This window comes from Trachinotus anak, unplaced genomic scaffold (assembly GCF_046630095.1).
Source record: "Trachinotus anak isolate AG129_WGS33_773 ecotype Australia unplaced genomic scaffold, CSIRO_AGI_Tana_v1 ptg000001l, whole genome shotgun sequence".
Taxonomy (NCBI): domain Eukaryota; kingdom Metazoa; phylum Chordata; class Actinopteri; order Carangiformes; family Carangidae; genus Trachinotus; species Trachinotus anak.
This window is the reverse complement of record NW_027273852.1, coordinates 22,057,525-22,073,995: the sequence shown is the minus strand read 5'-3', so window position 1 is coordinate 22,073,995 and position 16,471 is coordinate 22,057,525. Positions and strand designations below refer to the sequence as shown.

Here is a 16,471-nt window from a genome sequence, read left to right as displayed (position 1 = left end):
AACAGACTGAGCAGGCATGAGGTAAGTTTCAGCAGTAAAGTAGTCACCATGACTGAGGCTCGTAGTGCATTTGATGACATGTGGCCAGTGTTTGTGAGTGTGTGTGTGTTTGTGTGTGTGTGTGTGTGTGTGTGTGTGTGTGTGTGATGTTGCAGAGCAGTGTGTGAGGCCCAAAGGTTGAATGATGAAAACCAAATTGTGGAGGTGATAGATAGCTGAGTGGGAACAGTACATGCTACAAATATTTTGAGCAGGAAGACCCCAGCTCTATTCCAGACTCTAGGCCAGACTCTCTGCTGCATGTCATCCCCCTACTCTCTTTACCCATTTTTCCCATTGAAGAGGTCAAAAAGTCTTTTTTGCTTCCTGACTGTATGAGTTGATCTGGAAGTGTCTAAGCGGCATCCATGACAAAAGCTGTTTGAATTATTTAAAAGATGTGGAGAGGAGCTTCAGTGCTTCTTATTTTATCTTAAAAGTGAAAACAATCTCCTTTCCTAACCACTTATCCTTGACCTCGACAGAAAACATCAAGAGGTCAAGGAAAGACGTGAAGGAGAATTGATGAGGACTTAGGAAAAGACAACGATAATGCGGCGAGAAACTGAACGCACTTACACTTGGCGTGAAGAGAAGTTGTCTGTCCCTTAAAGCAGAGATTTTCAAAGTGCGGCACACCAACCCAGAGGGGCTTCAGGGGAGGCGGGCGTGAGAAAAAATTAACTGGAAAAAAATAATTGTAAACTTCAGGTTAGCCAAACTCAGCTATGCATGTGGCAAAATGGAACGACTTTTGGATTGATCAGCTGTTTTTATGGTCTCTGAGGGGAGGCTCACACTCTGAAAAGCCCTGCCTTAAAAAAATATATATAATACTATATAATACTCACAAACCATCTGTACATTAAGAGAATTGTTGGGCGCTGTATTTACTTCTGTGGTTCAGCCCTGAGGCAATCCCTACATAATGTATGTACATTTAGGGGCAAAGTGAACTCCAAAGTTAAGCTGAAGATAATGTGAGGTTTGAGCAGCCTGAATAAAAAACTCCTGTCGGCCTCTTTTAAGGTCAAAGTGCCTCTGTACTCCATCAGAACTACTTGCTCGCGTTCAAATCGAAAACAGTATTGCTTTTAAAAGATGCAAAAAGATGCATCCATTACAGCAAGCTGTTTCAGATACCAGTGAGATGATGAAGTGCCATCCATGAAGGTCAGCATCAGCAAGATTCATTAGTTTGAAGGCTTATCAGACACTGCACGGAGGTTTATAAAGCTATGAGGAAGAATTTTACCACTCTAGCGTTATCAGCCACGGTCGTTTTATCTTTCCTCACAACAGTTGTCAGGTGAGCAGCAGAATTACAGCGTTCATGTAACTAAGTATTCTACCTGGATTGCGCGCTTGCAAGTTTTGATGAGCCAACACACCACTTTGCAGACAATGTTACAAAAGCAGCAAACTTTTTTGCTGAATGACTTTTTTTTTTTTTTTGATTTTGTTTTATTTTTTCTTTTCATAGCTGTCGTAGACCGCAAAGGCCATGAGACGGTCTGGTGTATGGAGGATTTTCACTTTGCATCACCAGTTGTGCCCCAGAGTGCATCATAAAGCACAGCTTCTGTTACCTAGCAACCTTGACAACACAACTTTTTTTCACAATAACTTATATAACTGCTTTAAGGCCCATGGTTTTAACATTTGTACTGTTAGCTGTTGAACTGAGCTTAAACTCAAGACTTACATTTAAAAGTGTAATCCTCAGGCTCCCTGTTGGTGTTCACTGGTCTGCAGTGAATCTTGGGAGAAGTTGGGCCACGAAGGATCCACCCGTTGGAGCCTTCACATTTCTCAGCCGCATTTGAAGGTGCTTTCAAAAGGGGACAGTCTAGTCACTTTGCAGTGACGCAGTTTTCAGTTGCAGCCTCAAAAGGTCGTGGCCCCTGAATTAATACAGAGGTATAGACTCGGGTTTCAATGGAAGATGTAAACAAACATGCATAGGTCTCAGTGGGAGACTTTTCAGCTTCTTTTAATACCTGTCCAACATGAATGTACTTTTTTTCCTTTTCTGTTTCTAACCTGCCTAAGACAGGATATTGGATCATCTGGTTTGTTCATCATTTTTTCTCCTTGTGTCAGAATCCTCTGCAACCATCTCTGCGTAGATGTACAGAAACATTTACATTTATCTTTGCAGAAGCAAAAAGCCATTCAAGTATCTTACGCAAATGGAAAACCTCCTGAATCAATAGCAATTGGAGGAAGGCAATAATGCCTTAAACTCAATACACTCCAAATTCTTGATGTCCCCTATCCTGTCTGTCTGTCTGGAGGCCTCACAGTGTCACCCCTGAGCCTCTGCACCCTGATTTCTTCAGTGTTTTGTTTCCCCTGCATTTCCTTCCCAGGGCTTTATTTGTCAAGATTGCTTCCTGACTCAAGGTCATTCCTCCTCATTCACCCTCCTCTCCTTGATGTATCGATGCCAGTAGAGCCATGGTTCTTGGCTGCTAAAGCAAAATCGATATCCCTGAGCACAGGGTGCTTGTGCTCTAATATCCTCCAAACACCACCTGCCAAAATATTTATGCTGTATTCATGGGAGATGCTTAGAGAGAGACAGAGAAGAACAAGGAGAGACACAGCTGACGGCCTGGTAGGATCTTAAGTGGAACACTGTACAGCTCATATCACAGAAGCTCATGATTTATACTTTTTGCAGTTCTCGTTAAATATTGCAGAGTCAGTGCAGCCGACTTTGCTCAGCTTTTTAGTCTCGGGTGCTGCGGGGAGTGTGAATATTATTGCTGTGCGGGTCAGAGCAGGGTGAATCACCTTATTAGGAGCAGGGCCTTTTTTTTCTTCTTCTACAAGAGCGAGGGCAACCGTTCCTCTGATGGTTCTGTTTACTTAACGCAGACAGAGAGAGTAATGAGAGTGAAAACACTGGAGGGAGCGAGCTCGGATAAATGATATAGCATTTGCTTCCACAAGCCGAGTTCTCCACCTCTCCACACACTGACCAACTGATAGATGGAGGATGTTGCCACAGGGTTGGGCCTGGCAGCCTTCAGCCCTGCCAGACGGGTATACAGAGCAAATACAGCCTGTGTTAATCTCTAGTTGTCTTTATGACCTTGCAGCGAGTGTATGTGTTTGTATGAGGCGTATTGATGGTTTGACCTCCTGACTTGTTAGACTCCTCTGTACTTCATCCTCCTGGACAAACAAAAGCAAGGAGTGAAGGGTGGGGGCTTTGGTATTCTGGCAGCGCACGTCCTATTGTGGCCCTGTCACATCTTGGCAGGAGGTACTGGAGGGTGAGCAAGGGGGGGCAAGGGAGTCGGGGTGGGTTCCTGGGTTAGGCCTCGTTGGGTAACATGCAAATGAACGGTTTAATGGGTCTAGAAAGGTCACTTAGGTCAACCCCTGTGATAATTCAGTGTCAGATTAAAGTGTCATTGGTGTGTATGTGTGGGTGGTTGTGGGTGGCTGGTCAGTGTTGCAGCTGGACCTTTTCCACAAGCTTCATTGTCAAAAAAAAAAAAAAAAAAAAGACCATGAGTGACTTCTGCACGGTGCCTCCAAACCCTGTCTGTTGCACATCAGTCAAGCACAATGAAAGAATTGCAACAGACAGACAGAGGCAAAAAAAAGAAAAAGGAAAAAGATTGGGGAGAGACAGAAGACAGGGACAGAGAGCAAATGAAGAGCAAAAGAACAAATGATGATGACGGCGAGAGGCTGGCTTGATGGTGTGGATGGGGAGGTTGTTTGGGGACAATCAATTCTGTATGATATCTTTTTTTTTATTTTATTGATATGCACCCTGGGGAGGTAAATGCCATCATGGCCCGTGCTATAGATGTCTGCTTGGTGGACGATTGATTGGTCTGGTATTTGATCCTCTGGCTCACAGTGAAGGATGGGGTGATGGAGTCATGAGAGCACTCCTGGCCTCCCCCTCCCCCTCCTCCTGTTCCGCCATTCTTGTCTGTTGCTCTGATCCCCTCCTTCCACCATTTATCTATCCCTTCTGCTGCCATATATCCCTCACTGTCTTGTTTCCCACCCGAGCGCCTCTTAAAAAACCCTGGTGAAATGTGGTTTTATGAGGTTTAAAGGGTTTGTCCATGGATCTGTTTGTGCTAAAAGCCATATAAATGGCTGTTGGCTGAAAACGTCCACCAATTAAGCAGCCCATCAGCTCTCCATGGTGGTAATTCCGTCTGTTCTCAGTTCTGTGAGATAATAAAACGTTAAAAGTGATGCAGCTAACGGCCTTTAATTTGCTAATTAATCCAGGGAGCACGGAGCTACTCTTCCTTTTACTCCTATTTCAGATGAAGGTATTTATTTAACTGCCAAACAAGTGTATCACATTTGATGATGCACTAGACACACGTGCAAATGACAGAAAGGGCCTGAGAGGGTAAATCAATTACATATTCAATTTTCTATTTTAATAAGACACTCAGTTCATATGAAGTCTACATTCTCCTAAATGGGTGATGAATGAAAAAGGCGCTTGCATTACCACATGGCACACAAGAATGAAAGACTCCTTTGCAAAAGGACAGGGAGAATATGGGAGCTGTAATTGGATATCTGTGAATTAATTTGTTCAGTGAACATACTATGAATCACATCAGGTCATAAAATCCAGATGGAGCAGAGGGAGGATTGGCACCAGGTGGTGAAGGCAGATATTTAACATATCAGTCTGGGAGCGGGGACGTTCTCAGCAGTCTGCACTGCCACCATGTGGAGAGAGAAGGGGACGACAAAACCGTGGGAGAGCTGTGTAGGTAACAGTGATTCATTTTGAAGTGCTGAGCTTAAAATGAGATCCCCAAAGAGTGCCAAATGTTCTGCAGTTCATAAAAAAATAGCTTTTAAAACTATTAATCAAAGCTGGATAAATATTGGGGCTGGTTTCTGCTCTCCATAGGAAGGAATGTGGGGAATGCTCTTTGAGAAGAAGGCTAACCACTTTGTGTTCATGAACCTGTGAAACCCAACCACCTCTTGAACATGACTATTGATGAAACTCCATTTCCTAGTGGGAGTCTCGGCGTAGAAGCACGCAGAGGGCGAGAGAAGCTTGGAGTCGCTCTTATCACTGCCACCTCATATAACCAAATTTATGAAGACATTTCGCTGGCGTACTCTACGTAAACATTAGTATTATAATCCTCAATAATCCCCACCAAGAAGGTGATGGAGGATGTTCATGACAGCCAGAACTGTACCTTTCCCTGTGGAGAGGAGAGACATTTCCAACCAAGGAGCAGGAACACAGGAATGTTTGAGTACAACGTGCCAGCTGTGCGTCAGTGCGAAGAATGTAGCTGAATCTTAGAGAGGATTCATGCTCGCAAATTATATCCCAGACTCTCAATTCATTGTCTTTTACTCGAGTCACAAGGAAACACTCCTGTTTTATGACATATCTTCAGAGAAGATACAGAGCATTCAGAAAGAGTTCAGACCCCTTCAGTTTTTTTCACATTCTGTTATGTTGCAAACTTTTTACCCCTCATCAATCCTCACTCCCCCTACCCCATGATTACAAAGTCAAAGCTGAATTTTAGAAATGTTTGGAAAAAAACTAAATATCTCTATGACATAAGTATTCAGACATTTCGCTGTGACACTCAGGTTCCTCCAATTTCTCTTCATCATCTTTGAGATGCTTCTACACCGTGACTGGAGTCCACCTGTGGTAAATTCAGCTGACTGGACACAGATGACAAGGGTTGTGTCTGAAATCACTCACTCATTCACTCCTCCCTAATCCAGCGAGTTCTATATAGAGGACTATATAGTGAGCTCAATGGTAAAATGGAAAAAAACATTGCTTGGTTAATGACCATCTGTTGCACACTACTTTTCATGATGTGCTGTGGGATACTATACGTCCACTATGTAGGGTACAATATTCTCATTATACAGTCAGACAGCACTACAAAATGGCAAACTGACTAATGTAGTGGACTGAGTAGTGATTGATTGTGGATACAGCCAAAGACAAGCCAATGTAAAACATGATGTTTAGAATTGGGAGGTTTAAATGTTTAAAAATGAAAGGGATTCTTAGCTAAATTTCAAGTGTAATAGCAAAGTGCCAATACTTATGGTGGTGGTGGGGGGGGGGGGGGTGCACTGTAGATGTAACAAAGTATGTCAAGTCCCTTCAGAAGTGTTTGTTTGTGTCTTATATGTGTGGCTGTCCTGAATTTAAACATAAATACATAAAGGTTTTAGTGGAGCACTGGTGTCCCTTTTTATTTTAATATATAGCCTGATAGCATCATTAGCTAGTTATTGTGCAAACACATTTGGCTGCCACAGAAAAGCCACTAAAACACATTACAGTAATATTTCCATATTCAAAAAATGCTGCTGTTCATAATACTAATAATCATACTAATATAATCGTAACAATCTATAGCTTGATAGCCAGATAGATTGTTTTCTTTTGAGGCGGAACCTTTACTAAATGTATGTTTTTCCAGTCGGATTCATTTAAACGCTGTACTCAGCATGGAGTATGAAAACAGTGAACAACGCTGAGTGCAGTTGCAGCCGAACCAAGCTCAATATTTCATGACTTAGTGATGGAAATGCTGAAGTTCAGGTAAATCATGAATGAACGAGTATTTCTTAATATATGTCGTTAATTTAAAACGTGTTGTACATGTAATGCTAATGTTAGCTAGCTTACCGGTCTGTACTTGACCCTGACGTTATCTGTTCCGGGACCAGATACTGTGTTAATACGTGTGTGATGTTTTAAGAAACAGCTGGAGGCTGGTGTGGTATTAGTAAAAGAGTTTGTGCTTTTGTCCTTTTACATGTGTCATGTCCTCGTTTAATTACCAGAAATGTACTGGAATCTCTTCTAATTGAAATTACACGTCTGATTAATCATTCATCCTCTGATAGATTCCGTGTGTTTTCGTTTGTGGAACAATCATGACATCATCAGACTCAGATGATAATAAATGTACAGCTGAGCAGGTTTGTCAGCAGAGCATCAACTCATATTGAAGCTGCTGAATTCACTCTTTGTCTGTTTCTGCGCTGCAGGCTGGTCTGACTTCTGCAGGGAGAGATGTTCCGTCTCCGGCTGCGACTGTGGCTTCAGCCTGGGACTCAGGCCTGTGCTGTTTCCCGGCAGGGCGCCCACAGACTGTCTTCTCTCCAGCAGGCCACAAAGCTCCCCCAGAAGAAAGTCCAAAGCTTACTGTACCCCTTTAATGAACTGGAAGGATATCTGGACAGGTACTGCAGTTTGTGTCTCGATATGTTACATAAGACTGCTTTTACCTTTTCCCTTATATGGTACAAGGTTTGTACTCTTAACATACAGGCTCTTTAATATTCTCAGCCAATTTTTTTTTTCAGCTCTGTGGACAGGACACCATTCCAGCTCTTTCATCCCAGTATGGAGGACATGGTTAAAGCAGAAAAGCTCTTCTGCTCTTCACACTCTCATAAGATCGATTACTACACCTCTGCAGAGAGGATGGACCATGTACCTGCACTGCAACAACCAGAGGTGAGTGTGCAGCCTTAGTCTGACTGATAACTTTGTCGTGTTCAGTTCTCCCAAAATGTGTCTGTGTGCGTTGGTACTAGATCCTACTAAACCACTGAATTAATTTAGTTATGTATGTACTTCTTAACAAAATGAGCAGTGCTGTGGTGTCTGAGGAGCCTTCAAACTCATGGATCTGATAGTTCAGCTGGACTTCCTGGATCATATTTCTTACTGGTACCCCATCAGTGTAGTCCCTGGTGTTGTTTTGATGCATTTCTGTTTTGGCTCTGAATGCTAAGTGCCAGCCCACTAAAGGCACTTCATGAACTGGTTGGCAGAGAGGGCACTAATTGGTGTAATCTGGAATTTTAGATTGTTTATGATTTCTGTATCATATTGGAGGCATGGTAGTGCAGTGGTAGTGTGCGACAGATGGTTCTTTGTAGAGGGAAGATTCAGATTCAATTTACATGACATAATCGATTTTTTTATTTTATTTTTTTTTTAAAGATATTTTTGGGCATTTTTACCTTTATTACATAGGACCATAGAGAGTGACAGGAAAGAGGAAGAACCTTTGTTTTTATTTCTGGGCATTTTTGCACTTCATGTCTTTTTATTTCTCACAAATTAGAATAAAATACAAATAAAAGCATAAAAACATATTAATAGCGGCTTGTGAATAGTCACTGCATGTACAAGTACAATTACAGCCACAAAATACCTAAAGTCTAATACCTAGAAACCTAAAAAGAAAAACCTAATGGTCCCAAAACATCCATCCAATCAGTCCAACATGAATCCAATAGTCAAGATACACAGTAGAGTAAGCAGGTCTTAAGACAGGCTTTAGTTCTAAACTTATTTTGGTAACAACTGCTGCTTTGAGTTGTTTTTAAAAACAGACAGAGATAGTGAAATTTTTTATAATGTTATCAAGCTCATTCCACACCTGTGGACCTCTGCAAACCACACTACTTTGCATCAGATTTGTGTAGAGACTTTGTGGAGCAAATAGGACTGAGAATTTCTGTTGATTAAGAATATATGATTTTTTTTTCATAGTAACTGCCTGTTCTCTTTTTGTTCAGCTGTGAGCAGAACTTCCTCTGGATGTTGAATCGCTGTGAGATTGGCAACAACGGGCTGGTCTTGTCAGAACTGGTATTATCATTGACCAGTGTGACCTTAAGTTTAAATTATGAAAAGGGAAAACTGTAAGAGAAAGAACAGTGGTGTTTGACATATAATGGTTATTCACGTTGCCCTTCTTCGTCCCCAAAATATGGACACAAAGCCTGTGACAAATGTAGTGTAATGTCTCTTTACCCTCCTGGAGCCAAATACATAATGAAACACGAGCTGACACTTGATAATAAATGAGCAGATTTATGACCTGATAGACTGTAGTGTTCACTGAAGGCATCAGAGTGGAACATTGTGTTGATAGGACAACAGGGTCTCTTTGGTATGCTGGGTTAGTTACCATTCTGCCCCTCTGCCCTGTCACAGGATGATGTATTCGTAGCTTACTGGCAGCACCAACCTCCATCCATCTGTCTTGTGTCAGAGAGATGGATGAGCCCGAGCCGTGTTCTGTGAGACTCGGCGGTCGTCTTACTGCAGCAGCGAAACCATAGCAGCCGGTCGCAGCAGCTCGTGACAGTCAGAGCAGCTGAGTGATTCACTGAATGAGGAAAAATATTCCAGCACAAACTCTTACAGCACAGACCACTGAATTACCAGGAGTTCAATCATTAACATTGTCAATTGTAATTCAGGACAGTATACAGGAAGTTTGTGTGAAGCAGTGTGTATGTGTTCCCAGGTGTGTTTCATCGGCAGAAGCAACGTGGGAAAGTCGTCTCTCATCAAAGCTCTGTTCTCCCTGACTCCTGAGGTGGAGGTCCGAGTCTCCAAAACTCCAGTGAGTAGCTTCAACCAACCAACACTGGTGCAGTTTCTTCTGCCCTACGAAGCCAAAGCGCAGTAACTACATATCTGATGAAACTTCAGTTTTGTTGTTGATGTCTGTTGTACCATATAAAAAATTATGAAACTATAGAAATGTATAAATTCTGTGAAATTGGTTTTGTCACTGTTCAGACCCACTAATATTTGGCTTTTTGTCAGCAATGGAAACAGGAACCATCGGCATTCAAATGAATCTGCAGCAGACGCGGGTATTTATCGGCTCTGGCTCTGATGTGAAAACAGCACTTTTCCATTCCGTGGCAAACACTGTAAACAGACGTGTTACCTGCGCAGCACAGTGCTGTTAAACCAGAAATGCTGCAGCTACACTGCACTCGGGGATAAAAGAGTGTGAATAAGTTTTAAAAACACACAATCACTGATTGAAGTATCTCACATGGAAGCTCTGAAGCTTCCAGGAGCATTTTGCTGTAAAAAGGTTATTAGAGACATACAGCTGAACCAGGTACAGCCTGAGAGCTACATGACGAGATGGTCACAGGCAAATCTTTGCTGAAGCTAAATCAAAAAGTAGTGAACTGATTTTTCTCCAGCTCTAATCTCTCACAGAGACACTAAGTGATAGTGGTAGGTGCCGCGGTGGAAATGCCAGTATTTCCAAATATCTACCAGTGGACACATTTCTACCATTACACTGTGTACTGTATACCATCATATGGCCCATCCCTAGCCAGTGGTGTATGTTGACCTTGAGTCAAGATAAAAGAAAAAAAAATGACTCATTTTGCAGTTTCCAGCACCTCTGGCTTCTTGTTATGCAGTGTACAGAGTGTCTTCTTATTTTTCACATCATCACATCACAACAATCTTTACGTTTGTTTACTGTTTAGAGTCGACCTTAAAATCTTCCTCTTTCTCGTGTTGTTGTTTCTCAGTTGTGATCTCCCCGTCTCTGCGTGTGTTTCGCTCTTAGGGCCACACAAAGAAGATGAACTTCTTCAGAGTGGGCAAAGCTTTCACTGTCGTGGACATGCCAGGCTACGGACACAGAGCACCCAAAGACTTTGTGGCTATGGTGGAGCCGTACCTTTACACGAGGAAAAAGTGAGACATTCACTGTGGCTGTGGGTATCTGCTGGAGGAAGCAACATTTCACAGTAGTGTGTATCTACAGTAGAGTCACACTTCATGGTCTCAGCACAAACTGAGATAATTAATAGCCCTGATACACGTTTGATTGATGTCAGGAGGAGCAAAGTAACTCTCTCATCGATCATCTATCTTGTATTAAATACAAAAAGTTGAAGTAATCTTCCCATCATATGAGTCATAACCATAACAGAACTCCCTTCATGACTACAGGGAGGTAAAAACCATCTATGATACCAAAACCTCCTCTAGATTCATCAGCTTGTTACCATACGACTGACCACGGTTTCCACAGCCTTTTGAAAAAGTTGAGAAAGTTCACGGATTTAACAATTTACAGAGACAAAGGTGCAGAATTACATCATCAGCAGTAACTTACCAGTGGCAGAGACTGTTCTCCCAGGATGACAGCAGACATTGACCGGCTGGTCGTCTCTGAAGCTGCGTCTCAAACGTTGTTTGGATAAAGTGACCACATATTTGAAATCTAAACCGTGACTTTCTTGCCAGAAAGAAATATCACAACTTAAAGCTGGAGTGTCGAGCTTTTACTTCTAGATCAAGCTGTTGCCAAACAAATTCACAATATAATGTTTAAGCCTGTCAGCAGCAGGTAAATGTCTCTACATGTTTTAACTCGTACGCTTTCCCTCACTGTGGACCGGTAAACATGTGTCAACCAGCAAGAAGACAGAGTTCTGTCTGTCTTAGGTACAGTTTGAACATATCTGGGGGCCCAACACAAACACTGGACTGACAGCTGCATTGTTTTGGATGTTTATTATGTGACCCCCTTGCAACACAGGCAGGAATGATTATCCTGTTATTATCTTGTTATCTCTGAAATCAACAGTGTTAGTGTTATTACTGTCACTGCCGGGAGGTAGTGATTTAATAAGAGTTACGTTAGGTCCGGTACATGAAGCTGTGTAATGTTGCTGGTTATCCAGATGAAGCCCATCAGTGCCCCACCACGCCCTGAAGCACTTCCTGTGTCGCAGTTCTTGCTGCATGTGTTTTCATATGTGGGACGTTTTTGTGTTTGGAGAGCGTTTCCCTTAATGTTTGTGCTTTCATTCTCGTATGCGTCACGTCCTTAGGGGCCACCGTACGGAACCACATCTGTTTCTGGAACTAGATCAATCTGCTGCCACTTTGATGATTTTATCAGCAACAGCAAACTAAGTACATATGGAGGCCTTTAAATCAGCATGAAAACAACATTTGTTGTTTCTTAAACATAAACGTCTGTATTTTATCTATAGATTACTGGGAATGATTCTTAAAGGATCTGTCGTCCGCAGCTGCTTTATACTGAGAGAAAAACTTCTTCAGCTCATGAACTCCCTGCAGCCGTCTGCAGGCAACAGGACACATGGTATGAACTGATTTCTAGAAGATGCAGGGTAGAGCACAGTGACTGTGTTTACCTTTATGAACTCGCGTACGAACTGTTCGATGGTGTGGTGGTTAGATTCCCAGATGGCCGGACCCACACACATCTGTTATGACTCAGTGTTCAGTCCACCAAGTGGGAGATGTTGGGTTAAAATGGCTCGTCAGTCCTGTGTGTCTCTGCCTCCAACTTTCTTTTTAGCACAAGTAGAATTTCAATGTTTTATTCTTGATATTCATCATGGTGCAAATGCTGTTGTGTCACATTTCAGGGTATACACATACATAGAACCAGTAGGCATTAGACCCTGGCCCTGTTGAACTAAACACTTTAAGTCTGTAGGGAAAGAACATGAATGAACTTTTAGCCAAGGTGACCTGAGAATAAAGTGTAGTTTACTGGCCCTCACCTCTACACTTGTGGATCTGTGTGGGTAAATGTTGGTGCTCTTATTTTTGTGCCTGAAAGACCTGGAAAACTGACCAATCAGTCGCATTTACTTCTCTTTCAGCCTTGTGAGGACGTTCCTGTTGGTTGATGGCAGTGTTGGTCTTCAGAAGGCCGACTGGATTGCCCTGGAAATGTGTGAAGAGTTCAGACGTCCGTATGTGGTAGGAAACTCACATGTTCTTCAGAAGTAGTTACATCATGCCTGTTTGGTGGGGAAAGATTTCCAAATTACTTAAGGACAAAATCAGTGACAAGAAAATGCAAGTGAGCCCTCTGAAATTCTGCTTTCCAGAAATGTCTTAACATATGGTCAAATCATGTTCTTGTCCATATTGAAAACATGAAAAAGTAGAAGGAAAAATAAATAGATAGATAGATAGAAAATCAGGTTTCATCCATTTGAAATAGTAAAATATTCTTAGTTCATGGTGAAGCTGTGTTGCGCGGTGGTCCATCAGTGTGGTCCAGGACACATTTGTGTTCACACTGCTAAAAGAATGTGGCCACATGTGGCCCAGACCACCTCCAGATGTGGCCTGAATGATCAGATCTCAGATGCATCCTCGGTGCATCTTGGGTGCTTCCACACCTGAACTTGTGCTGTCCATAGGGCCAGACTTTTTCCACCAGGACTGCAACTGTTTAATGACTATGTCCAATAAAGACACCAAAGGTTATAATTGTCTGTGTGATATCAGCTCAGGGACACTGTGTTTGTGACTTAACAGATCAGATCACATTTCATGACCAGTTAATGCAGGACAGCAGCTCCTTCAGAGGGCTCCCATCCTTTTTATTGTGCCTGGAGGAAACTAAAGGAAACTGCTATCTCATCTCAAATTCAGATGTTTTGTTTTGTTGAAGATGTCCAAATGTGGTTTTGGACTGATGGTTGCATCAAAACAGGCCTTTGAAAACATCTAACTGGGCAGATGAACAGATTGAAAATATTTGTTGGTTGCCGCTCTAAAATGTTCTAGGTGTGATACAGACAACTTACCAACTCTTGGAAAGTAGCATTTTGATGTGTTAAGTGTGTGTCATGTTGCGACAGAGATTAAAGGTTCTACAGCCCATTGTGACAGCACACAGTACCGGCCTGTAATCTTAGGAAACACCAAGCACAACTGCTCTGCCAACATCTTCACTGCCACACCCGTCACCCAGACCCCCACCACGTATAAGAAGTGTGGGGGAAACAAACAAGTCAGAAAGGTTAGCAGGCACAGGAGAAATTCTCCACCATCTGGCAGAGGGGCTGAACATTCAGACTATAATCAGCCTCCCTCCTCCTTTTTACATTTTACTCATTCTTCTTCCAAGTCCTCAACATTATGTCCACACTGAATTAATGCTGAACGCTCCCACTCAGCTATTTAAAAACTGCTGTCCCCTCTGAAATGCCACCGCCGTCGCATTATAATGAAGCACCCCTACTCTCTGCGCTCTCTGTCGTCAATTATTCATGCCCGTACGTTATTAAACACTTTGACCATTATTAAGGCTGTGACAGTGCAGTTTCTAACGAGGATTAACTCCCACTGCTGAAATAAAAAAGGAAGCATGAACCACGAGCTGAAATGGTCACTTTCAAATTTAAAAAGTTGCATTGCTCAGGATGAGATACAGGACAAGACCACGTGAGTGCAGTGATTCGTGGCTTTTAAATTTAGGCAGCCATTGAAATCAGTTCATTCATTATCACCATTCAGCAAAATCTAAACTGGGCAGTTTCCAGGCTTCATTTTGAAAATTACAAACCCGTAATATTCAGTAATAGAAAAAAACAATCACACAAAAAGCCAAAATCTTCATGTCCATATTATAAAGAAATGGGTTTTATCAAGGGTGTAGTATTGTAAAGTGGCCAGTAGGTGTCAGAATAAGTCTGTTGTGCTTTTGTTTGTTAACACAGTCCACCAGCAGAGAAGGCTCAGTGAGGGCAGCGGTTTAGTTGATTAATACGTTTTTGTTGATTAAAATAATACATCAATTTGTATGATTTTCTAAAGTGTCTGTTGTGTTTGCTGATAGCTCTGTGATTAAGAATGTGTGTAAGTCTAATGTAAGTAATACAGTAAAGTGTAAACCATGTTGTTGTGCAGATGGTGGTGACTAAGATTGACAAATGCAGTCACGGAGCTCTGCTGACAAACTTACTGTGTCTTCAGGACGTGGTTAAAACACAGACGACAAGCTGCTTCCCACAGCCGTTTCTGGTCAGGTGAGACTCCCACTTCCTCGGGTTGATTCCGCGAAGCAAAAGTCTGGAGATGGTTGGTCTGTTTCTTATTGTCATTAAATTCCATGAAAAGGCCCAAACCAACAATCAGCTGATCCCACTAAGTTTAGTGTGTGTATCCAATGCCTGATGTATCTTATTCCTCTGCTCCATTGTTTCACTGTTGCTCCATTTATTTTGAATCAGTCCCACAAATACCTTCACGCCACTTCAAATAATCAGTAGATCACCGGATATGGATTCATTGATTAATGGTTTTCCTCTTTTCATGGGATCTGTGACACCTTCCCACACTTAACTGATAAGATGGGAAAAAATACTTAATAGAAATGTGGTGGTTAATTCACAGTGTGTAAAAAAAAAAAATAAATAAATAAAATAAAATAAAATAAAATAAATAAATAAATAAAAAATAAAAATAAAGAATCAATCAATATATATATATATATATATATATATATATATATATATAATATATTCACTAATTAATTCCAGTCTCGTCCATATTACTGTTCTTCATCCAAGCTACTATTAAAAACTTTTCTCCCAGCTTTAGGGTTTAGATGAACTCATTTCATTCTTTATTCTCATGTTGTCTCTGCAACAGCTCCATCCAGTTTTTGGGGATCCACCTCCTGAGATGCTTCATTTGCCATGTAACAGGCAGCATCAGGTTGACAAACACCTCTCAAAGCTGATGAGAGGCCAGTGCTGTCTCATTGAGCGAGGTCTGGATACCTTCTCTTGAATCTCTCCATGTATTTTATTCCTCAGTGTTGACATGTGTGCCTAATAAAGATGTTGGGTGGATGGGGTTTGACTGACGGACCTCCGTAACTCATCCACATGGAGCTGCTGTAGATAATATCTGAAGATTTATTTTCAAATAAAATGTAAAATCCACAGTTGTTGGTCTGGTTGTCCTTTTAACTTTATAGTTACACATTACATTGCTCCTGTCAGGGAATGCAGACAGTTGTATAGAAGTATTTACATGGTGATGGCAATAGTTCGTAGACTTTACACCACTGTGATTTTTGAACATGTTGCTCTAAAATCACAGGCACTAACTAATCCACTCAACAACAGGACTGAAGTCTGGTAATAAAACAGGTTGACTGATGGCAAAATGTTAAACTCTGAGGCCTGACTCACTGTTGGGCTTCCAGGGTCATCCCTCAGGTGCTGTATGTGGTTGAGGTCGCCCCCTGTGCAGGCAGCTGAGTTCTTCCACACCAAATCATCACTGCATGTTGTTGCATTAAGATTTCCCTTAATGGGATCTAAGAGACCCAAACCATGACGAGTGGCCCCAGACTAAATGTCCCTTAAAGTATATGGGCAGGAACAATGGCAGCATCAACACTTCAAAAGAGCAAGTTCTTTTGGTTGCTATTTTTGTGGCTCACCTGGTAGAGCTCATGTCTTTTTGGCTTGGTCCTAACTGCAGCGGACTGGGTTCAAATCTGACCCAGGCCCTTTGTTGCATGTCATCCTCTCTCAGCCTTTTGCTGTGTCATTGTCCCTCAATATAATACCTACAATTACAAAAAAAACCAAACAAAAACACCTTTTACTTTACTAGCGTCTTTGTTAGCATCACTTCAAACCCAAATCTGTGTTGTTCAGGTAAAACGACTGTAATCTGGCATGAAATGTTTAACTTTTGTAGTGCTAGCTCGTGATTAACTTCTGTTAGCATGACAGGTTTGATTTCATAGAATATAAGTATAGAAATCAAACTTATTTT

General features: G+C 41.8%; 1 protein-coding gene across 2 annotated transcripts; it reads left to right on the top strand.

Moving 5' to 3' along the window:
- Window positions 1-6,494: 6,494 nt before the first annotated feature.
- gtpbp8 (GTP binding protein 8) lies at window positions 6,495-15,624 on the top strand. Of its 2 annotated transcripts, none has more exons than XM_071484502.1 (8): window positions 6,495-6,643; window positions 7,096-7,290; window positions 7,414-7,567; window positions 9,378-9,476; window positions 10,458-10,588; window positions 12,541-12,640; window positions 14,651-14,703; window positions 15,329-15,624. In XM_071484502.1, exons 2-8 carry the CDS (start codon window positions 7,121-7,123, stop codon window positions 15,417-15,419), a joined length of 798 nt encoding a protein of 265 aa, XP_071340603.1. In that variant the 5' UTR covers window positions 6,495-6,643; window positions 7,096-7,120; the 3' UTR covers window positions 15,420-15,624. The 2 variants fall into 2 exon arrangements, with proteins under 2 accessions (XP_071340603.1, XP_071340592.1); XM_071484491.1 differs by having other exon boundaries at window positions 14,585-14,703.
- Window positions 15,625-16,471: the final 847 nt, after the last annotated feature.